Source organism: Bufo gargarizans, chromosome 11, assembly GCF_014858855.1.
Source record: "Bufo gargarizans isolate SCDJY-AF-19 chromosome 11, ASM1485885v1, whole genome shotgun sequence".
In the NCBI taxonomy this organism is placed as follows: Eukaryota; Metazoa; Chordata; class Amphibia; order Anura; family Bufonidae; genus Bufo; species Bufo gargarizans.
In genome coordinates this window covers 64,858,940-64,883,803 of record NC_058090.1, presented here as the reverse complement: position 1 = coordinate 64,883,803, position 24,864 = coordinate 64,858,940, and the positions used below count along the sequence as shown (strand labels likewise).

At 41.3% G+C, this 24,864-nt stretch overlaps 1 protein-coding gene across 1 annotated transcript in view; it reads left to right on the top strand.

Annotated features, from left to right (window-relative positions):
* AKAP6 (A-kinase anchoring protein 6) overlaps nt 1-24,864 on the top strand; it is a 378,396-nt gene that overhangs the window by 107,495 nt on the left and 246,037 nt on the right. The window contains exon 7 of the mRNA XM_044271267.1: nt 6,427-6,581. Coding sequence (XP_044127202.1) covers nt 6,427-6,581 — 155 coding nt within the window. The remainder of the gene's footprint in view (nt 1-6,426; nt 6,582-24,864) is intronic.

The following is a 24,864-nucleotide window of genomic DNA, read 5'->3' as shown; positions in this document are numbered from 1 at the left end:
AACTGTTATCCCAGATTTGGTGACTTAACCTATGAAAATGCAGTTTCACCAGCTGTGGCTATATTTCCTAGTTTTCAGACCCTACAGTGTTATTTAAATTCCTTATGACAAAGTTATTTGGATACTGTATGATTGCATTATTTGGGCACTATATGGCACTTCATATATAGGGCCATCAATATAAAGTACTGCACAGAGCAATACTGAACCTAAGGCCCTGGATGTATGTGTATATTTGCATTTCAGCATTTTTCTTCTGTTAACCCTTGCTTCCTGTGACCAGATCATTGTGAAAAATATTGATCTGTTTGATTCAGCAAATGCAAAACTTTTAAAGAAATCTCTTTCACTTAAATAATCTATCAACATTTTTTTCTACAAGAAACGTGTTCACCCACATTTCTAGTTACAAGTTTATTCCTATAGAGGGCGGACATCTGTCAGTGGCTATCCGAGGGTAAAGCTGGCACAGCCTGTCCTTTGTATGCAGTGAGACTCCCAGCTGTGACTTGTTATTGAAGCATGAAATTCTGCATGAAATAGTAATGAGTTACAGGGAAAGCACACAGTGACGCTGAGTATCATACTGTGTGTCTGTAAATAACAAGCTGACTTCTGATGTATTATTAAAATTTACATTAACACTGAGACCTCCACCTAGTATGACAAAGATTGTTATATACACATAGTGCCCCTGAGTCATACATATAATATAGCCCTTACAAAAGCATCTACTAAAGACAGGTTTGATCAATGCAGTTTAGGATTGAGATAAAAAATTCAGTATAGGTGCCATTTAATTTACTGAGCAGTAAACTGACAATTTCATACCGGTGTTTTACAGAACAAATCTAAAACATTTCACTAATATAAATGTTTGCATATTATGAACCCAACTATGATATGTTTGCTATATTTCAGATTTCTAATTGACACTTTTACATTCACTTTAACTTATAGACCCGCAGACCGACATACTGTACATACAGTACATATAGCATGCTTATTGAGTTTTTGGCCCAAAAGTGTCTTTTTGGCATGTAATTGTCCCATACAAATGTATTTGCCTCAGCTATATTGAAAATCACACTCAATTTCACTTTTTTGTACAACTGTATACTAGAAAAAAAGTTGTGTATACCACGTAATATATGAGTTAGTGGAAAACTAATGCAACTGTAAAGACTTACAGTTGAATACATCTGGGCATCTGATCTGTGGATCATGATAAATGATTCCATCAGTCATAATCCCCAAACATGGGGTCAATCATGATCAGCTGAGGCATTAATTTTCATGTCTGGAATATGCTATCAGACTGGTCTCCAATTTCCCTGTTTTGCATAGCTAAGTGATATGGGGGGAATCTCATTTATGCCCAGTCCATCTCTACATTGACATTAGAATGGAGCAAATTGATTCCAAACTAATTGGATTTGTTACTAATTTCACAAGAATTCTGACGACAAGCGACACAAAGGTTTTGGTGATTTGTTTTGGTAAATCACACAAAACGGTGCCCATATTACTGTGGAAATTAGTAGGAAAGTGGGCAGGGAGGATGAAAATGGAGAATCATATGACCCTGGGAGGAAGGGGGGCTTGCCCAGATTGGCTCAGAGGCTGATAGATAGTCTGTGAGCCAATCAGGGAGCAGGATTTTGGCAGGACCTTCAGTCTCTGGGCTTACACAGAGGCCACAGATGTCATTCTGCGCCTAGCTTGCAATGTGAGACGAGTGTGTTGGATGTCTGGCAGAAAGCAAGACATGTACAGGCCAGCAATCTTAGGGTGTTGTTGGGAGAGTCAAGGGACATAGTTAGTTAGGTGGATTAAATGAATAGGTAGAAAAAAGAGGGTTATATCAGGGAAACATTGGGTCACTCAGATTTTCTTGGTGTGTGTGCTTTAGGCCTCTTGCACACGAGCGTGTCCTGGCCGTTCCTGTGTAATGCGAACCGCAAATTGCGATCCGCAATGCACGGGCACACTTGAAAGGTGTCCTTGATCTGTCTGTCCTGCAAAAAGACAGGACAAGTTCTATATTTTTGTGGAACAGAAGCACGGAACAGAACCCCACGAAAGCACTCTGTAGTGCTTCCATTCCGTGGTTACATTCCGCACTGCATCTCCGGATTTGCAGACCCATTCAAGTGAATGGGTCTGCATCTGTAATGCGGAATGCACACGGACGGTGTCCTGTGTTTTGCGGAACCACCGTATATGCGGGCCGCAATACAGCCACGGGGGACACATGGCCGTGTGCAAGAGGCCTTATACTGAGGGCAGCTGCTGGCAAGTAGAAAGCTACTGCAATAACCAAAATCCTGCAGTTCCTTTTCTGTGGCCAGCATTTTTTTTTAAGAAAAGCCTGACATTTCTGCAGTTGCTACATGTTTTATATACATATTCAAATGCAATCCCAGCAGCGTAGCATACATTTCGCTGGTGACTTGTGCAATTGAGCCTTTTTCTTTCTCAAAACCAGCTGCAATTTGACCACTATTTAAAATTGTGCAGTTCAAAGCACTGTACTGCTCTACTAATATACTAGTCCAAGTTTATATGATATTGCTGAGGTAATATACTAGTTAAATATGCTGCATTATACTGTTGCATTAATATCCTAGTTCAATTTAACATATTATTTTGCTGCGTTAATAAACCAGTTCAATGCATTATACTGCTGCAATAATATCCTAGCTAAATGTAATGCATTATACTGCTGTGTTAATAAAGCATTTGTATTTGATGCATTATACTGTTGCATTAATAAAGAAGTTCAATGCATTTTACTGTTGCATTACTATACCAGTTACATTCATTGCATTATACTGTTGCTTAAAATACCAGTTAAATGCATAATGCTGTTGTGTTAATAAAGCAGTTAAATTCAGCACATTAAAGTGGTTGTGCAGCCTGTTTTTATTGATGACCTATCTACAGGATAGGTCTTCAATAACTGATCTTCAGGTGTCTGACACCCAGCACCCCCGCCGAGGAGCTGTTTGAAGAGGAGGCACCGCTCCATGCGAGCACTGCTTCTTCTTCATTACACTGCCCGCCGTCTTGGAAGTGCAACATAATTACAAATACTCACTCAATTCACTTGAATGGAACGAGTACTTATAATTACATTTTGCCACCTATACAGGGGAAACACCATGTACTGTAATGAACAGGTAGCAGTGCTGGCATGGAGGACCTTCTCCTCTTCAAACAGCTGACCAGTAGATGTGGTGGGTGCTGGCCCCCTGACAATCAGATCGCCTGCCCTACCCCTTTAAACTGTTGTTTTGCATTTAAAGCATTATGCAATTGTGTTAAATTCAACACACTTTTCTGTTCTGTTAATATACCAGTTAAATCCAATGCATTATAGTGTTGTATTAATAAAGCAGTTAAATTCAACACTTTTACTGCGACCTTAATAAAGCCTCATTCACATGTCAGTCTTTTGGTCAGTGATTGTGAGCCAACGCCTCCCCAGACATAAAGTATAAGGGACCTGTTCTGTGGTTAGAGCCGTACCTGGTCTTGGCTCACAATCACTGATGGAAATCACTGACTAAAACACTGATGTGTGAATGAGGCATAATACATTATACTGTTGCGATAATTAAGCAGTTCAAACCTTTATACTGTTGCATTAGTATAATCATTAAATTTAACACATTATACTGTTGCATTAATAGAATAGTTTCAAAGGATTATACTATTGTATTAAGGCAATTTAATGGGGTATTCCTATCTTAGACAACGGGGGCATATCACTAGGATTTGCCCCCATTGTCTAATAGGTGCAGGTCCGACTGCTGGGACACGCACCTATATTGAGAAAGGAGCAGGGAGCGCTATGGCTGGAGGATCCTAGATTTCCCAGGTCCGTCCACCACCAATCCCCGCCTTTCCCATAGAAGTGAATAGGAGCATGCCACGCATGGCCCATGCTCCCATTAATTTCTATGGGGCGGACGGCAATAGCCGAGCCAGCGCTTGGCTATTTTAGGCGGCCCCCCATAGAAATAAATGGAGGGCGTCTGCGCATGCGCAGTGCGCCCTCCTTGACTTTCGGGTCTCTGTTCTCGATATAGGTGCGGGTCCTAGTGCTGGGACCCGCACCTATCAGACAATGGGGGCATATCCTAGCGATATGTCCCCATTGTCTGAGATAGGAAAACCTCTTTAATGCATTATGGTGTTGCGTTAATATACAAGTTTAATTAAACACAATCAATATATTAAAGGCATTAGTATACCCGTTAAACGCATCAATATACCACTATAAATGTTCACAAAAGAGGAGAGATGTTTAATTGCGCCTCTGTCTGTTAAGTATGGTGACAGATTATTATTAGGGCCAAAGAGAATTACACTGTTAACTGGATGGCTCACTCATTCTCTTAATGAAAGCAGGACTTGGAACCGAACCCAAGTTCGGAAAATGTTTTTTTACAGTACAAAATAATTTATGAAGTTATTACCCGAAGTCTCGCGAGACTTCGTGAAGCAATAACTTCAGCTCATCGAAGCCACTACATTCTAAGGGCTCATGCACACGGCTGTGTCTTTTTTTGCGGTCCGCAATTTGCGGAACGGAACAGGAGGCCCATTATAGAGATGCCTATTCTTCTCTGCAAAACAGACAAGAATAGGACATGTCTCATAATTTTTGCGGGGTCACAGATTGGAGCAACGGATGCGGACAGCACTTTTGTGGACCCATTGAAATGAATGGCACACATGTTGTGTGCATGAGCCCTAATACTGTATAGAGCTCCTGCTCCGTACAGTATTGGAACAAAGTCTTATGCAAATTAACTTCAGATGTTTCATCCGAAGTCAATTCGCTCATCTCTAGTTGGTATCTTCACACCCAAGTGGGAAAATTGTCCTGTTCAAGTGTCCAAAACAATACCTTTGTCAAAATGAATTGGACACGTGGATTCACGAGGATTTCCACACATCTTCGGCTGTTGACAATAAATAGATCAGCCATTGCTGACAGAGGTTATTTATCGCTGGCCCAATCATGCAACTGCCGCTGCCTGCCTGTTCATTGTACCCCACACTGTACTGTAGCTACTGCTGCCTCAGCCGCTACTCCCCCTGTTGCCACTTCTACTACACCTAAACGGCTGCACATCTGCTTTGTCCATTAGGTTCCGCACTGCACTGCTGCTGCTCCCCAAAACACGGGAGAATTTTTTTAGTGTTTGTTCAAAACAAACCACAGATTTTTCCGTTACTACAGTGTGTGTATATAAACACGGGCAGGCATCTGACCCCAATAAGGGACAATTTTTGGAACAATTTTAAATTTAAGCAATATAGCATATACGATGGTACAGTGTGTTTTTAAACATGCTGTTTGTTAACACCATAAACCATGTGTTTACCTATAGCTATTTATGTCAGTATCACGCTCACATTATTTACTATTCCTATAACTGCATTACAGAGCTTGAAAGAGGAAGTGAGAGAGAAAAAAACACCAAAAGTAAAATATATAAAATTAAAAAATGAGAGTGTAATTTACAAATTTTCTGGCTAATTGATTCATTAGAATCAGACCTGGAACTAATTTCAAGGACTTTGTTCATCTCTAATTGGCGTCTATGCCAGTGTTAGCAAAAAAAAAAAAAAAAAAACAACAACTTGCTGACAGGTGTTGTAAAGTTTCCCCATTTATCTCCTCCCTAGAACAAGGTAGAGCACACTGTACTCTTAATAAAAGTCTGGCCAAAAACACATATTTTCTTTCATAGTCAGTTATTTTATTTTTAAAAAGCAGATCTTTTTAAAAAGTGGACTGGTAACCACAAAACACAGGTGTAAACCGGGGCTTAACTCTTTTCATTTGTATCACCTACTATACATATGGTATACTCCCCTTTGCAGAATGCAGAATGCTCTTTTCTTCATTAGGCTAGAGGGCACCCTTCTTTGTGGGAAATGCTGGCAGGAAACAAAGCGGTCCTGGCTTCTTACATATGCAGACACATTTTGTCACTGATAGTTATTTACAACTGATTTACAATGTTGTTAATGGACTATGTCAGGCACAGCTCACCAGCTGTAAGACTCTGTAGAGGTTAAAGTGTCCTCCACCTTTGTGCTGGTGCTAACAATCCTGGCATTGCTGCAGATGTTTACTAAGTGGTCACATCTGTTTGGAGTAAATAGTCATTCAAGGTAAACACCATTTTTAATTGCATTTACCTTACTAAATATCCCCCATATGATCAAAATATTTATGACCCATGAACACCACAGGCTGTGTTGAAGACCGAGCACCTGTGTTGTAAGATGTCACCGGCTGCACCTTGCACAATGCAGGTGATATATGAATTTTGTCATGTACATGATCACTTTTTCATACAGAGCATTTGTCTCAGAATCATCATGTTTGTCCCTTTTATACAGGATTTCAAGAGATGCTGCAGATGATTACTACACAGTGGAAGGAGCTGCAGAAACAGATACGAAGGCAGCATGGCTGGATTATGGGTGCTCTTGATACACTCAAGGCAGAAATTCTTTTGGAAGATGAGTTTCCAGAAGATGTAAGTGAATCACAGGTGAGACAAAAAGGCCTCACAAAGGGCACACGTTGTTATATACGGACTGGTAAAAGGTGTTCATGCTAGGCGAGTCCCAGTTCATATTCATTCTGTCCCTGCCACATGCAAGCAGTTTATACTCATTTGGTAATTCTATTTCTTCCCCAAGCAAGCAGTTCATACTCAGTTCACTCCTTTTCTGCCCTTGCAAGCACTTCATACTTAGGCCTCGTGCACACAACCATTTTTCTGGTCCGCATCCGAGCTGCAGTTTTTGTGGCTCGGGTGTGGACCCATTCACTTCAATGGGGCCGCAAAAGATGCGGACAGCACTCCGTAGCCCCGAAAAAAATATATAACATGTCCTATTCTTGTCCGTTTTGTGGACAAGAATAGGCATTTCTACAATGGGCCGCCCGCTCCATTCCGAAAATTGCGGAAGCCACACAGGGGGCTTCTGTTTTTTGCAGATCTGCTATTTGCGGACCCCAAAAAAACGGCACGGTCGTGTGCATGAGGCCTTAGTTGGTAATACTTTCTCTGACCCATGCAAGCAATTTATACTTGATTGGTAATCTTGTTGCAGCCCCAAGCAAGCAGTTCATACTTGATTGTTCATTCCTTCTCTACCCCATGCAAGCAGTTCAAATTCAGTTGGTCATTCCATCTCTGCCTCTTGCCAGAAGTGTATTCTTAGTTACTGTCTCTACACGTAAAAAAGGTAAAAAAAATTATGGGCTTAATGTTGCTTGTCCTGCAGATGATCTTTGTATATGTTTAATAGTGTGTATTCCTTTAAAGAGGAGGACTCGAAGTGCTGTGTCCCATAGGTGTACCACACCAGGGCCATAAAATATTTGTTACATTAATAAATCATAATAACGATTTCACTCTCATTTGGTCACATGACTCCATCTAATGAGCAGTTTGACTAATTAAGAAAAAGTGGGTGGAAGCAATAGCAGTTTTTATTTGAGCTCTGTCAGTGGAAAATAGTATTTGCAGTCTAGTGCAGTTTTTTGTGCAAATTGTGCAATGCAGGCCTTTCTACCAGCATAAGGGTTAAAATTTTTACTATTTGCCTACAGGAACCCTTAGAGGACACCATTTTTCCTTCTTAGAAGTATAATATATTTCAAAGATACGCTCAATGAACAATACCACGTCATTAAAGTTGTACAAACATACTCTGTTCTCCTCTCTCCTGGCACCCATAAAACCTTGTTTCTTATTACCTTCAACATATGTTCTTGTTGTTGTTGACTGTGTGTGGTGTTTCCCCCTCAACCCTCCTCCTTTTCGTCCCCTCCTAAATGATCCCCCTCAGAGCTGTAAAATATTTTGAATGCTGATTATTTTGTCCTCAGAATCATAATGCAGTAGACCGATTGCCTTTCAAGAATTCCCAGACCGATCTACAGATTTGTAAGGTTTAAAATTAAGAGTACAGGAGGATACAGGCATGTGTGCATATGTTTATATGCCTCAAGTCTTTAGGGTTTGACCTTGGATACTAATCTTAAAAAAAAGGTGATACCCATACTGCATTTCATAACCATTGTTATCATCATATTTTATATGATTAAGTCCTCATTCAGACGACTGTATGTGTTTTGCAGACTGCAAACTGCAGTTCCGCAAAACATGGATACTGGCCGCGTGCATTACGCAAAATGCAGCCAGCCCTATGATAGAAATGCCACATTTTTGGACAAGAATAGGACATGCTCTATGTTTTTTGTGGGACCGCGGAATGAAGGTACAGATGCGGACCCATAAATACAGTCGTGTGAATGAGCCCTAAATGAGGGACAGTTAGTTTGGACTGTTTGGGGAAATATATGTCCTGATTAGGTTACGAGCTTCAGTTATAGTGTTAGCATACATATTTACTGTCTTCTATTATATATTTTTTATCAGGTTCTTTTTAAAGGGGAACTAAACCAAAATACAAACAGAAAAAAAGAACCAACAAAACGTAACATAATCTCCTTATGTGTCTTTGTTATTTGCTTTTGTTTTGTTAGTAATCACAATTACAGACCATGAAACACATAATAGAAAAGAAGTACAGTTGTGTTCAAAATAATAGCAGTGTGTTTAAAAAAGTGAATAAAGCTCAAAATCCTTCTAATAGCTTCCATTTCCATACACACAAATGAATTGGGAACACTACATATTCTATTACAAATCAAAACATGAAGATAAATATATCAAATTTGGTTGTTCCTTAATTTTTTTTTTAAGAAAAGTGAATATTAGACTGTTCAAAAAAATTGCTGTGTTTGTATTCTTCTTTACAAACTCAAACATTCACTATATAAACTGAAAAATGTTTGAAGATTTTGCTTTCCTTTGAATCACTTAACTAATATTTAGTTGTATAACCACTGTTTCTGAGAACTGCTGTTACATGGAGTCAACCAACTTCTGTCACCTGTTAATAGGTATTCCAGCCCAGGATGATTGGACTACATTCCACAGTTCTTCTATATTTCTTGGTTTTGTCTCAGAAACTGAATTTTTTATGTCACCACACAAGTTTTCTATTGGATTAAGATCCGGGGATTGGGCTAACCACTCAATAACATCAATCTTGTTGGTCTGGAACCAAGATGTTGCCCGTTTACTGTTGTGTTTGGGGTCGTTGTCTTGTTGGAACACCCATTTCAAGGGCATTTCCTTTTCAGGATAAGGCAGCATGACCTCTACAAGTATTCTCATGTATTCACACTGATCCATGATCCCTGGTATGTGATAAATAGGCCCAACACCTTAGTATGCGAAACATCCCCTATCATGATGCTTCACAGTGTACTGTGGCTTGAATTCATTGTTTGGAGGTTGTCTGACAAACTGTCTCCGGCCACTAGACCCAAAAAGAACAATCTTACTTTCATCAGTCCACAAAATGTCTCTTTAGACACTTGTCTTTTTTTCAACAGTGGGACTTTGCGGGGGCTTCTTGCAGATAGCTTGTATTCACATAGGCGTCTTCTAATTGTAACAGTACTCTCAGGTAACTTTAGACCCTCTTTGATCTTCCTGTTGCTGATTGTTGGCTGAGTCCTTGCCATTTTGGCTATTCTTCTATCCATTCAAATTGTAGTTTTTTTGCTTTCTTCCACGTTTTTCAGGTTTTGGTTGCAATTTTAAAGCATTTGCGATCATTTTAGCTGAGCAGCCTATCATTTTCTGCACTTCTTTATATGTTTTCCTCTCTCCAATCAACTTTTTAATCAAGGTACACTGCTCTTCTGAACAATGTCTGGAATGACTCATTTTCCTCAGAATTTCAGAGAGAAATGCGCTGTAACTAGCATGTACAATATTTGCTGCCTTCCTTCCTTAAATAAGGTCAAGAATTGCCACCAGTTTTTCAAAGAATGAATTACCTCACTCATTGAGCTCTACACTGCTATTATTTTGAACATGCCCCTTTCAATAAGTGATTGAATTACAGAGAATCAGCAACATGCATGTCATGACTGTTGGGTCTGTTGGATTTCTATTACTCTACTACACCTGCCCCCAATTACTATATGGGGCAGTGAGGGGGAAATTACTATATGGGGCAGTGAGTGGGGAAATTACTATATGGGGCAGTGTGGGGGAAATTACTATATGGGGGAAATTACTATATGATGCAGTGTGGGGGAAATTACTATATGGGGCAGTGTGGGGGAAATTACTATATGGGGAAGTGTGGGGAAAATTAGTATATGGGGCAGTGTGGGGGAAATTAGTATATGGGGTAGTGTGGGGGAAATTACTATATGGGGCAGTGTGGGGGAAATTACTATATGGGGCAGTGTGGGGGAAATTACTATATGGGGGTAGTGTGGGGGCATTTCTATTAGGAGACATTATTTTTGGGGACACTATATAGGCATTATTTCCTGCAGCACAATAAAGGGTGTTATTATTACTGGGGGCACTCTAGCGGAGATTATAATAGCTGTAGACACTATAGGGACCTTTGGGGTAATTTATCAAACTGATGTAAAGTAGAACTGGGTTAGTTACCCATAGCAACAGATTTCACCTTTCATTTTTCACAGCTCCCTTAGAAAATTAAAGGTGGAATCTGATTGATTGCTGTGGGCACCTAAGCCAGTTCTACTTTACACCAGTTTGATGAATTACCCCAAAGGTCCCTATAGTGTCTACAGCTATTATAATGTCCCCTAGAGTGCCCCCAGTAATAATAACACCCTATATTGTGCTCCAGGTAATAATGCCTGTATATTCCCCTATATATAGAGCTGGCTCACTACTGTGACCTGTGTCTTATCTTGTCTTTTTTTTAATCATAATCGTATGTAAAAATAACATTTTAATTTGTCACCTGCAGTCCTATGTAACAGCCCAAATAACAGTGATAACTTTCTGTCTGCAGATAACGTAGTAGATGCTCCATGCAGTCCTATGTAACACCCCACATACCACAATAGTTCACTGTGTTATATGGGGTGTTACATAGGACTGCAGGTAACATATATGAAATCTGTACTCAGAGAGTTATGAGATGGTGTGGGTCTGATTCCTGGCACCCCCACCAATCAGCTGTTTGAGGAGACTGTGATGTTAAAGTGAGCGCCGCAGCCTCTTTGCTCCTTACCAAGCACAGCTCTGTCCATTTAATAGCAGCACTGTGCTTGGTATTACAGATCAGACCCAATCACTGAGATGAGACAGAGCTACACCTAGACCATGTGAACAATGTAATATGGCCTAGGAACAGACTTTGGCGCTTACGAAGCACCGCAGCCTCTTCATACAGAAAAAAAAACTAAAGCCAGGCGTAGAAAATGATGAATGACACAGGCCTGCCAGACCGCCCCCTCCCCGCCCAAAACACCTCAACTTTTTTAGACCCGACATGAGCGGGAAAAAGTTGCAGATTGCAGCGCAAATAACTGTTGCACTGTCATGTGTCTAAAATACGCCTAATATAAGTCTATTTCAGTATAATAAATGACCCCCTAGTCTTTCATAGCCTTCCACGTATTCTTAGTCTTTTAGAATTGGTCAAAAATTCGATTTTGGTAGAAATAAATTTGAAAGTGCTTCAATTGGCCTGAAAACTGATGTATGGCACAGATGTAAGGCTTTCTCATCTTTTTTATATTTTTCATTATTTTCTCTCTCCCTTCCTTTTAAGCACTTGAACACAAAGACAGCATTAAAAATAATGTCAGAGTGACAGTGACATAGATAGCTGTGGGTAAATGCATGGTGGCTTGTGTTAAACAGGCTGTTTAAAAACACACAGTACCATCGATTAATATTTTTATAAAATTAAAAAGTTGCAAAAATTGTCTTATTGGAGGGAGGATGCCTGCAAGTGTTTATACACATAGTAGTATTGGAAGAAGCAGTGGTTTGTCCTCAACAAGCAGGCAGTCCAAAAAGTATGGCTTAATAGGGGAAGATGCCTGCCTGTGTATATACACACACACTCGTATTTGAGGAAGCAGTGGCTTGTTCTGAACAAGAGGTCAAAAAATGATGTAACTGGGGCAGATGCCATCTTGTGTTTATACATACACACCCACATAATTGTGTCAGAAAAGAAAGTGGCTTGTTCTAATCAAGTGTCCAAAAATTATCCCTTTTTTTAAGCATCAGTAGTACAGCATGGATGTGGAACCTTATGGACAAGGCAGGAAATGTGTGGCCATGTACGGGTAATAGTAGTGGCAGCAGTATCAGCACATTATGGAACCTGATAGACAGGGCTGCAGCTGTGTGGCTGTTTAGAAGTAGTAGTAGTGACAGCAGTGGAAGTAGCAGCTGGTGCAGCAGCAGCGATACTGTATGGAAAATGGACACGCAGACAGTCGCAGTAGCATAACTCAGCCAGAGATAAAGGACCACTGTCCACAATGGCAGATCTATTTATTGGCCTCAGTTGGAGGTGTGTGAAAATCCTTTAAGTTACAGACTCCATTCATTTTCACAAATGTAATGCTTTCTACACTTGTGAAGAACTTGTGTGATAACACCACCAAATTAACTGGTGATTCACAATAGCGTTTACGTACTAGCTCAAAGTGTATCTTTTTACTGCCTAAATAAAGTACGTTAAAATTATTTTTATTAAATTATATATTAAAATTATCTGCAACACGTTAGGCTTGGTAGGGTGAAAAGGGATATCTCAGACTGATGATGCTGATCTCTATAATCATCCCTACCACTAGAGCTCCAAAATATAAGGAGTCAATGATATATGGCGTGTTCCTTTATTTATCTGGGGTGTATAGATAGCTTCCATACATAGGCACCTGATTGAAACAGTGGGTGAATGTGACAGGTCTCTAGTAGGAGAGACTCTGCACACCACACAGTGTCAGGCAGCACTACTAGGATAGCCCAAACCCCAATCGATAATAATGTAGGAACAGGCCGTAGGCTTCTACAGTCAGCCAGTCAGTCTGTAGTTGTTGCCACAGAAAATGATTGCTCGCAGAAAATGATAACACCACCAGCCACACTGAATTCTGTCTGATGTGCACCAGGTTGAAAAAGCAACTGAAAAAACTGTTCCATCATGTTCATCTAACTGAATTGACTGCTGCTCGTGCCGCTTCTGCTACTTATCCTAGCAAAGATGGCAGGAGGGGGATGGAGAGGGACCTCCTGGTCAGACACATGGACAGCGGGTATCTACTCAGTGAAAGCTACAGAGCATATGGTTATACAACAATTTTGCCTCCCTTTTGACATTCTCCCATTTCACTTCTCCCATTTGGTCTAAAAACATGACTATCGGTTTTCTTGATGCTAATGATATGACTGTCAGCAATTAAAAAAGCAGGCATTCAAGGACCCAGTTCTTTCAGGCTCCGCCTTCCACAGCAGTGATTGGTCATGACCAGTGTCCTCATCATCAGCATGATTAGCCTCATCCCCCTGCACCACCAACGCCTCCTCCTCCTGTTCATCTTCCTCCTCTCCTGTTCATCCTGCTCCTCTCCTCTTAAATCCCTCTCCTTATAATATCCACTGTTGCCCCGTAATAAAATCCTTACACGCTTCAGTATTAATGACTACCACTACAGAGGAATAATAGATTTTGACAGATGGGGAAGATTTCTATCAGAACAGGCATTTTATCTTACAAATTGTCGCTACAAACCCTTGTCTGGGTTATATTTGTATATATTTGAGTGGGGAGGGGGATTTATCTTGGTAGTTTTAGTATTCTGCAGTCTATTATAGTTCCACATGATTCAACCAAATGCATTTTGTACCATTACTAACTAGGAGATTCCTTCCAACAAAATGGCCTCTCTCGCAGTGTGTTACAAACATTATCCAGACTATACCCAGCTCCCCCCCTAAACTTACATAAGAGGGGGAGAAGGAGGAATGGTAAACATGGCTGCAGCCTGAGACAACAATATACAATTGTGTTCAAAATAATAGCAGTCAGACATCACTAATCTGATCAATCACTGTTTTTGGTAGAAATTATATTTCTACATGGCAAAAATTTACTAGCAGGTGTAGTAGAGTAATAAGAATCTATCTGATATCAGAACTTGTTGTTAACTCTGCGATCTACAGCGATTCTTCTTTTTTTTGTGGGTGCAGTGCAACATTTTTGTACCATGCCTTGACCCCAGTGACACAGAAAAATAAGTTTTATCCGTCTGCTAGTTAGGTGGGCGTCGGCGGACATTTTGTGCAAGTTCAGTGCACCAGTACTGCATACGTTCCAGGGACAATAATTTAATCCTGTTCTTTTAGTTCAGTGGGCAACATATACCCATTTTCTAAGTGCACCCATAGGTAATCCGTCAGGGACCCAGGAGGTGACATATTCACATTTTTTTCTGTGAAGTACCCCTGTGCTGCATGTGAGTGTAATCAATTCAGTAAATCCATCTGTTAGATTCTGGGGGGGATAAATACATTTTTTTTTTTGCTAAAAAAAAGTACATTTGCGCTCTGCACTGCATTTGTGATAGTGAAAGAAAATCAGTTAAATCTATCTTTTTAATTGTGGGTGAAAAAAATCATCTTTTTTTTTCCCATAAAGTACCTTTGCGGCCAGCACTGCTAATCTGATAGTGAAATATAATCAGTGAATACAACTGGCATATCTGTTAGATTCTGGGGGGACAAATACATTTTTTTGGGGGCCATAAAGTACCTTTGCGGCCTGCACTGAAAATTTGATAGTGAAATAAAATTAGTAAATCCATCTGTTTCAATGTGGGTGAAAAAATCTTATTTTTTTTCCATAAAGTACCTTTGTGGCCTGCGCTGCATTTGTGACACTCTAATACAACCGTTAAATACTGCTGTTATATTTTTGTTTGAAAAAACACCCTTTTTGTGGGAGATAGTACATTTGCGGCCTGTGCTGCATTTCTGACAGTCCAATACAACCGTTAAATACTGCTGTTACATTGTTGGTTGACAAATTCAAATTTTTTGTGACCGTGAAGTAATTGTATTAAATTCGCCTGTCACACTATTGTGTGACCTCAAGAAATGTTTTCTCTTTATGACACCGACACAGCCTTACTGTTAGTGAACTTAATTGTTGACTATTGGTGGTTACATTGTCGCCTGACAAAAACCATCTGTTAGCTTGGTTGGTGAACGCAAGGAAGGAGGAGAGCGTCAAATAAGGGAAGTGGCCCTAGTCGTGGTGCTGCTGGTGTTGGTGGAGCTCCTGTTACAGGGAGAGGACGTGGTCGATCTGTGCCAGCTACACGCACAAGTGAAACACCTTCCTCAGGTGCGAGTAGGCCCGAATGCCGCTCTATGAATGGTGAGGCCAGAACAAGTACAGACGATAGTAGATTGGGTGGCTGACAGTGCCTCCAGTTCCTTCACATTATCTCCCACCCAGTCCCCTGCTGAAAGATCAGAGTTGGCACCTGCAACACATGGCCATCAGTCTTTCACCCCTTGCAAATCAGCCAAGCAGTCTAAGCACCAAGTCATGCAGCAGTCTCTTCTGCTTTTTGATGACTCTGCTAGCGGGGTTTCCCAGGGTCATCCACATAGCCCTGGCCCAGAAGTGAAAGAGATTGAGTGCACCGATGCCCAACCACTTATGTTTCAGAATGAGTACATTGGAGGACCACCGCAGCACGTCTCGGATGATGACGAAACACAGGTGCCAACTGCTGTGGCTTTCGAAAGTGTGCAGACCGACCAGGAGGGCAGGGGTAAAGACTGGGTGGAAGATGATGTGGAGGATGATGAGGTCCTCGACCCCACATGGAATCAAGATCATGCGAGTGACCTGTGTAGTTCGGAGGAAGAGGCGGTGGTCGCACAGAGCCACCAGCACAGCAAAAGAAGGAGCAGGGTGCAAAAGCAGAGAAGCCATCCCCTAGACAGTATGCCTGCTACTGCCCACCGCACCAAGGGACCGAGCACACCAAAGCAAGCTCCAAGGAGTTTCTTGGCGTGGCAGTTCTTCAGACAATCTGCTGACGACAAAAGACGAGTGGTTTGCACGCTGTGCAATCAGAGCCTGAAGCGAGGCATAAACTTCCTAAACCTGAGCACAAGCTGCAGTGGAGTAGACACCTCAAAAACCAAGAAAGGTCTCAGGCTCCTCCTGCTTCCTCTTCTGCTGCAGTCTGGGCCTCTTCATCCCCCTCTGAAGTGACAGTGGCAACTGCCACCCCGCAAACAGAGGATGTGCCAATAACATCACCACCTCGGTCACAAAGCATCTCCACAATGTCCCATGGAAACGATCAGCTGTCTATCTCCCAAACACTGGAGCAAAAGAGGAAGTACACACCTACCCGCGATCCCTGGACCTGAATGCCAGCATTTCCAAATTCCTCGCCTTTGAAATGCTGTCATTTTGTTTGGTGGACATTAACAGTTTTAAGAATTTGATGGCGGTGGCTGTCCCACAGTACTTTGTGACCAGCCGCCACTACTTTTCCAGGCGAGCCATCCCTTCCCTGCACAACCAAGTGGGGGACAAAATCAGGTGTGCACTGCGCAACGCCATCTGTGGCAAGGTCCACCTAACTACGGATATGTGGACCAGTAAGCACGGTCAGGAACATTATATCTCCCTAACAGCACACTGGGTAAATGCAGTGGTGGCTGGACCTGAGGCGGATAGCAGTTTGGCGCATGTTCTTCCACCACTGAGGATTGCAGGGCGTTTCTCTTTGCCTCCTGTTGCTTCCTCCTCCTACTTCGCTTCCTCCTCTGTGGACGGGCATGGAACAACAGACCGATGAGTGGTTGGTGCCAGTGAGCCTCAAGCCCAGCCTGGTGGTGTGCAATAATGGGAGAAATCTCGTAGCAGCTCTGGGCCTAGCCGGTTTGATGCACATCCATTGCCTGGCGCATGTGCTGAATTTGGTGGTGCAGAGGTTCCTTAAATATTACCCCGATATGTCAGAGCTGCTACAGAAAGTGCGGGCTGTCTGTACGCGCTTTCGGCCTTCTCACCCTGCTGCTACTCTCCTGTCAGCGCTGCAGTGTAACTTCGGCCATCCCGCTCACCGCCTCATATGCGACGTGCGGGTTCAAGCGCGCGCTGGTCGACGTGCTGCTGATGCCATTCCCACCTGACAGCAGGGGCTCAATGGAAGCACAAGGCGAAGGCTGAGGAGGAAAAAGAGGTCTCCAACGCAGCTGGGGTACCGCCAGCACCTCAGAAGGCAGGGTTAGCATGGCCGAAATGTGGAAAAGCTTTGTCAGCATGTCACAACAACCAGCACCAGCAGCTGATATGGAGCGTCTTAGGAGGAGGCAGCATTTCAGCAACATGTTGGAGCAGTATATGTTCACACGCCTACACGTACTGACTGATGGGTCTGCCCCTTCAACTTCTGGGTCTCCAAAATGGGCACATGGCCTGAGCTTGCCCTTTACGCCTTGGAGGTGCTGGCCTGCCCTGCAGCCAGTGTATTGTCTGAACATTTGTTTAGCACAGCAGGAGGGGGTTATAACAGACAAGCGCAGCCGCCTGTCCACAGCCAACAAGCTCACGCTCATTAAAATGAACCAGGCAGAGATCCCATAGGACTTGTCCGTACCTTGTGCAGAATAGACATGCATACCGGCCTCACCCAGACATTGTTGTACTCCAGCGCACTTTGTCTTTGTTTTATTTTTTATATTTGCCAATGTTTTGGGGTCTACACAAATTTTAACATAAAAAAATTATAATAAAATAAAATAAAAACCAAAACCAGAAACCAGTGTTGGCTACCTCTCCTCCTCCTCCACCGCCGCTTCCACCTACACCGCCACATCCACCGCCTCCTCAACCTCCTACTCCATTTGGACCTCCTTCTACTAGATCAAGATTATTATTTTCTATTTTTACATATTTTATGTTATTTGAAGTCATTTCCATATCCACATTTGTTTGCAGAGCACTTGCCATGCTCTTAACCACATTTTACTGCCTTTTGCAGCCCTCTAGCCCATTTCCATGACTTTTTTAGAGCCATTTTAGTGCTCCATAGTTGACTTCAATGGGGTTCGTGTTCGGGATCAAGTTTGAGTCAAGTTCGGGTCCCGAACTCGAACTTTTTTGTGAAGTTCGGCTGAATCCGTCGAACCCGAACATCCAGGTGTCCGCTCAACTCTATTGACAGGTCAAGGAATGAGTAACATGTTGGTGCCAAATCAATCTCTATCATAGAGCTTGGAAACATGGTCACTTAACTGATGTATATGGTACTTTATAGCCTTTCTTAAATAACAGAATAGAGTATTACCCACACGTCTCTGAATTTCAGCAATAATCAGCAACCGTGATGCAAACCAACTAAAATATTGTCTTATTTTCCTAAAGCAAGCAGTGAATTTCTCTTCCAGAAATAGTCAGTTTAATTACACTTAAAAATAACATTTTTTAATTAAACACTCAGGTAAGCAGAAATTGATTTGAATTTAAAAAAATAAAACAATTAGACATCAAAAACCTTAGCAAACTGATTTGCAGTGAGAAATGACGAGAGTGTAGGGATGGGATATAAATTGTTAGATGGTATCATGCACTTAAAACCCCCCACCTACTCTAGTCTGAAAGTCTCCCACATTCAGCACTCTATTTTCACTTTTTTTATTATTCATCTTGGGGAATCAGGATGAGAAGACAGAGTCAATACTTCCAGCATTTTAATTAAAACCGTTAGCGGAATAAATCCATTTCATTATCAGTTAATGAAATACAAGGTCATTTTACCACGTGTGATGACTGGTGAGGGTGGAAGGGGAATATAACTCTTTGGCTGCCAGAGGAGGTTTGTATCCAAGGTGGAAAATACTTTACTGACCACTCTGTAAAATGTGGGGAACCTAACTAATCTATTGGTTCATATTCTAATGCTGCATCTTTTTTTTACAAATCCTAGCTGTCTGCTTAATTCAAAGGTCTTGTAACTTGTTCAAAGTCTTTAGAAAAGAATGATCTTATAACATTTCATACACCTGCCATGGTAATCCAGGTCACAACCTATCTTTAAAAATGAAGAAGCTATAGCAAACAATGTGTGCACTATTTTGCACAATAGTGCATATGTCTGTAGATTAGAGATTTTCTTGAAATTCGTTTCTGGTCTGATTTACTGAATTAATGTAAAAAATTGATCTAAATATGAACTGATCCTACTTGAATCTAATATGCTCCAATTGCCATGACAGAAAACACTCTCTGCGTTCCCACATAATGATTCTTTGGAAAAGAGACATACAAGCTAGTCTCTTTTCCAAAAAGACAAGAAAACTGAGTGTGTGATAACAGAGCTGAGCAAAGAAAATTTGCTTGGCTACCTGTCAGCTCTTGGTTAGGGTACTATTTCTCCTTATGAAGGGTGCCAAATATGCATGAGGTCTATCGTAAGCCGGTCAACACTCTTCTTTGGTTCTTGGAAAAAATATATGAAAATTAGCACATCTTAAATCTGCTGGCATCATATAAGCTTAGGAAATCTAATTTGAATATCTTTCCCAGAAATCCAGAGGTGTGTTGCCTAGACTGCAATACCCTGCTCATGTAATACATATATAGAGTACACACCAGAAAAAGATTTACTGTATATTGCCCAGAAACCCAGAGTAGCATACTAGTCTCTTTATGTCTTTCATCATGTGGGCTAGTTAGAGTCTGAACTTTTGGGGAATTTAGGGATGAATTCTGAACCAGGAAAATGTATTTGTGTCTTTACTGTAGATGCATGAGCAGATGTGTAACTTGAAGCTCCTGGGCCTCAAAGCAAAACATACAGATGTAGCCGAGCAAAACTTGATGGTTAACACATTAAGTAAACAATGCAAGAAAATGTTAATTGACTTTCTCAAGGGATTTCAATGGCTTTTGTCACAAGCTAACACTGTGACACGTGTTATTAGAGTCAAGTTTAGCTTGGCTACATCTGTATAAAAGAGTCTCCCTATTACCACCTGCTTTTTAAAACACTGGCATCTCCATATGTGGGAGAGGGACATTTGTGCCTCCTTAGGCTTTAGTGCTCAGGTGTGACAACTATCTTCTGTACCCCTTATAGCTTCAACTCTGTTGTGTATAAAGTATTTACATGGACTATTAAATATATCAAGTAACTCAAATTATTATACAAATTTTACATTACTAGCTCCTAACAGAGTTAATATTTTATGGTCATGCTTCTTTTTAATTGTAATGTATTTATGTGCAATTTATATGGCCCAAATAGAAAATGTTCTGAATTTCCCAATGATCTTTTGACAGTGTGAAAATCCATTTTGTTCTAATGCTGTCTAATGCTTTGCTAATTAAAGTGTGCATGTTAATTAAAGCAGAGGCTAATGTTAATTAACTATATTAATGGGATCCTGCATTGCACCTGCCTAAAACACTGCCTTCATTTTTCAACATATCTCAATTAAAACATAATTTCTTTTCTTTGCTTATAATTTTTCTTTTCATTTAAATAGCAAATAAAAAATACTAACTTCTAAAAACCATTGCCATGACAGAATCGTTTAAGTCAGTAGCAGCCAATTTCATGTAAGGCTAGGTTCATAGTTCCGTTCGGCATTCCGGTAATTTATTCCTGCAAAGGAGCAGACTACCGGAATTACTGTATGATTTTTTGCCCGCCAGATCCAATTATAGTGAATAAAGATTTGGCAGTGCCTGGCAGTGTCCCGCTATGCTGTAGTGGCAAGTCCGGTTGTCTGCTCCTCTGCCGGGACAGACTACTGGGATGCTGAACGGAGATGTGATCCTAACCTAAAGCAGAAAGATTTAATCAATCAGTCATTTTAGGACATACTAGAACATTTTTAGGAAAGGTAATATGCTTGTAGTAACATATATAGAAATCAGTCTAAAAAGTTAGGAATCTGCACTTTTATTTTTTTTTATTATTTTTTTTTATTTTTTTATTTTTTATTTTTCTTGTAAATTTTTTATTTGGTTGAAATGTAATAAAATTAACATTGTCAAAGTTTAGTTTCACTTTGACAGTTGTACAAGTAACAAGTTTGTATAATCATCATCGTACAATATAAGTATTAAAGCACAATACTTGCATCAAATATTACATAAGATATTATAACATTAAAATAAATGGTTAAAGGGGGGCGGAGCTAGCGCCAGACCTGAATGGACGTGTGCGTCTGAGCTCTGCTGCTTGATCCCGGCCTTTTCACAGCAAACGTTAGCTGCTGAGCTGCAAATATGGTCAAAGTCGGCCAGCAAAAGACAGGGGACTCTTCCCTTTCCCACAAGCAGCCTTCAAACTGTGGGGATATGGACAAATTTATTAAAAAAGCCGCGGCAATATGCGCGGCCCGGGAATCTAAGATGGCGCCGGAGCCTAACAAGGAGACGGAAGACAGTGAACCTGATCTCCAAGCAGACAGCAGTGATCTGGAAGATCTTAAACTCCGCAAGCACCTTCCGATCTCTAGGAAATACCTGGATTCGGCTTTGCAGAGGGCAATGGAACCGCTGGTGAGTGAAATGGCGTCCCTCAGGCAAGATATGAGGCATGTGGGAAGTAGGGTCGAAACACTGGAGAACAACCAGGCGGTGATCCTGGACTTCCAGGAAGCAACTGCCGTTAGCCTGCAACAGTGCCAGCTCCACCTTAATGAAGCATTCAATGCCCTGGAAGATCAGGAAAACCGGGGAAGAAGAAATAACCTGCGTTTTAGAGGGGTTCCAGAACTTGACTCTCCCCAGGATCCAGCTGAAGTGGTTAAGGAGATATGTGAGGGGTTACTAGGCCCTGAACGCTCGGCATCGATTATACTAGAGAGAGCGCATCGTGCTCTGCGCCCAAGACCACAGGGCAACGAGCCCCCCAGAGATATCATCTGCCGGTTCCTTCACTTCCAGGATAAGGAAGATTTAATAACTAAAGCTCGTCCACCGAATGGAGCAAAATACAAGGGAGTGCCAATCAACATCTACCAGGATTTGGCTCCTATGACGCTCCAGAAAAGAAGATGCCTCAAACCCCTCACTGACTGGCTCAGAAATCATAAAATCCTTTATCGCTGGCAGTTTCCGTTTGGGTTGTCCTTTTCTTATCAGGGCAAGAGGATCACCATTAAATCTCACCTAGACCTGGGCGCAGCGTATGATCTTCTGGACATTTCACCTTTGCAGATTCCAGATTGGGACGCTGTTAAAGACATTTCGTCATTGCCAAGTCTCCCCAGAATAGTTCCATTTGAGATGAAGAATACTCCTAAGGCACAGAGACAGAGGGACAAGAAGAAGAGTCATCCTCTCACCCCTAGACGCATTTCTACAGACGTTTTCTAAAGAAGCAGACGGGTCGCCTTTTTATAGTCATTATCTTATCTGATGAGTATAGCCCCCTTATATTCTCTCTATATGTTACCCCTGTTCTCCCTTCTTACTCCCGTATTATTGTATGGGGGTATACCTCCCGTTTCTTCTCCAAATACTGAAGTGTATAAGACGAGAGTGAGAACACATAGGGGTTTTCCCTTGTATTGCTGGGTTTTTATGATATGATACGTTAATAGCCATCACTGAGATGCTAGAGTTAATATTGTATAGATAATTTCCAGATGGTAGATATGGATGGGCTCAACGCGATTCGGGATGTGCTGCTGTTGGATTAAAATCCAAGATTAGGAGTGAGTATCTCATTAGTCGCAATTGCGCATTTAATCGGAATTAACTGAGATATGCGAATATATTTGCCACTTTAAATCGCATAATTACAGAGATACGGTTAACCTAGCAGGGTTCAACCATAAGACCCTTGCGCAAGGATTTAAGTGCAAGACACAACTAATACTCGCAAGGCCACGAACGTATTAGAAAGATAGACAGCTTGAGTTTTCCAACAAGGGTATCTTTGTACTTAATTATAATACATAAAAATAAAAAAAAATAAAAAAAAGAAAGGAAAAAAATAAAATAAAAAAAATTTGATCTACCATTCAATAATTAAATAGTATAGGATATCGCCTCCACAAATTCTATCGGCCCATCCATAAGAGACACCTAGCACCCACTCAACTCCCCCTAGGTTTTAAGGAGGGACAGCAGTTCAGGCCCATCCCCCTGTATTTCCTATGCCTTGCCCATTTCCACTTACCCTGTCACTTCAACCTACTGGTTCTATAGCAGCTCAGTTTATCAAAAGGTATGGTCGGGTCTACTATGGGCAAATGCCTTTTCCCCCTTTAGACCAGGTCCCTCAGGACCTTTCCGTTATTGTTACATTTGTATTTTTTGAGTTCAATTCTTGTTTGTTCTTTGCTTTTGTCACCAGGTCTGAGCATCCCCATAGGGGAACACATCCGAGACGGGTCATCTCATCTTCAGGAATAAGACGGCTGTCTATTGTACTACGACTAGATGATAAGTCCCATACTTTACTCATTGTCATACCACATCCTCATGGTACTATTCTGATAGAATGCTTGGTCCCCCCTCTTTATCTTCAATATGGCTATTAGTGTTGCCTCTTACAATGTCAAGGGACTTAATTCACCTTCTAAGAGGAGTCAGGTCTTTGGGTTACTGAGGAGAAACAGAGCAAACATAGTCTATTTACAGGAGACTCATTTTAAATTACAACATTTCCCCAATCTTTCCTTTTCTTATTACCCTACGTGGTTCCATTGCGGATCCCCTTCGTCAAACTCTAAAGGGGTTAGCATTGGATTCCACAGTAAAGTACCCTTCATTCTGGATGATCAATTATGTGATCCGGATGGGAGGTTTTTGATGATTAAGGGAAAGATTGGACAACATTTATACACATTTGTGAACCTTTACGCCCCAAATGATCACCAGATATCGTGGCTGAATTCAACTCTTCAGAAATTAGAAACTTTTAGAGGCGGTGTCACGGTAGTAGGAGGTGACTTGAACCTAGTCCTGAACCCCCTCATAGACTCTTCCTCCCAAAAATCGGCCCAATCTCAAAAGGGTATCCGCTCTCTATTGAGAAGTCTATCTAAAGCTCACTTGATAGATGTCTGGCGTACCATGAATCCAGACTCCAAGGACTATACCTTTTACTCCCATATGCACAAGTCTTACCAGCGCTTAGACTATTTATTTGTGTCGAAAGAGCATCTCCAGCTGTGTTCCAGAGCTGAAATAGGTTCCATAATCCTATCCGACCATGCCCCAATATTTATTCATATGACACAGCCCTCTAACCAGAAACATAGAAGCCACTGGAGATTTAATGAACAACTTATTAACTCTTCGAATAACATATCTAAAATGTCTCAATTGTTAAGAGAATATTTTGACACCAATTGTACTCCTGAGGTTTCATCACAAACAGTTTGGGACGCCCACAAAGCTTACATACGTGGTCATTGTATTAGCATGGGAGCTCATCTAAAAAAAGAAAGGCAAAGACAGATAGACTCCCTTCATGAGAAAATTAGCTTCCTGGAAAGAGCCCATAAAACCTCTCTATTAGAGTCTCAGCTACAGGAACTTTCCTCATGCAGGGCCTCTCTCAAGAATCTTCTTAACATAAATTCCGCTAAGTTCTACTTACACTCTCAACATAAAATATTTGCCCATGGAAACAAGGCCTCCCGCTTTATGATGTCCAGGTTAAAAAGTAGGAGAATGCAAAACTTCATACACAAGCTAAAAACCCCGGACGGCGCTCTAACCTTTGAAGCTAGCAAAATAGCTTCCTTGTTTAGAGACTATTATGAATCCCTTTATAATCTTAACCCACATCAATCTCCCCCGAGTGATACAACGTCGCCTTCACCCCTTTCTCTTTATTTAGAGGCGTTGGATCTTCCCTCGCTGCCAGAACAAAGCGCGGCCCGTTTG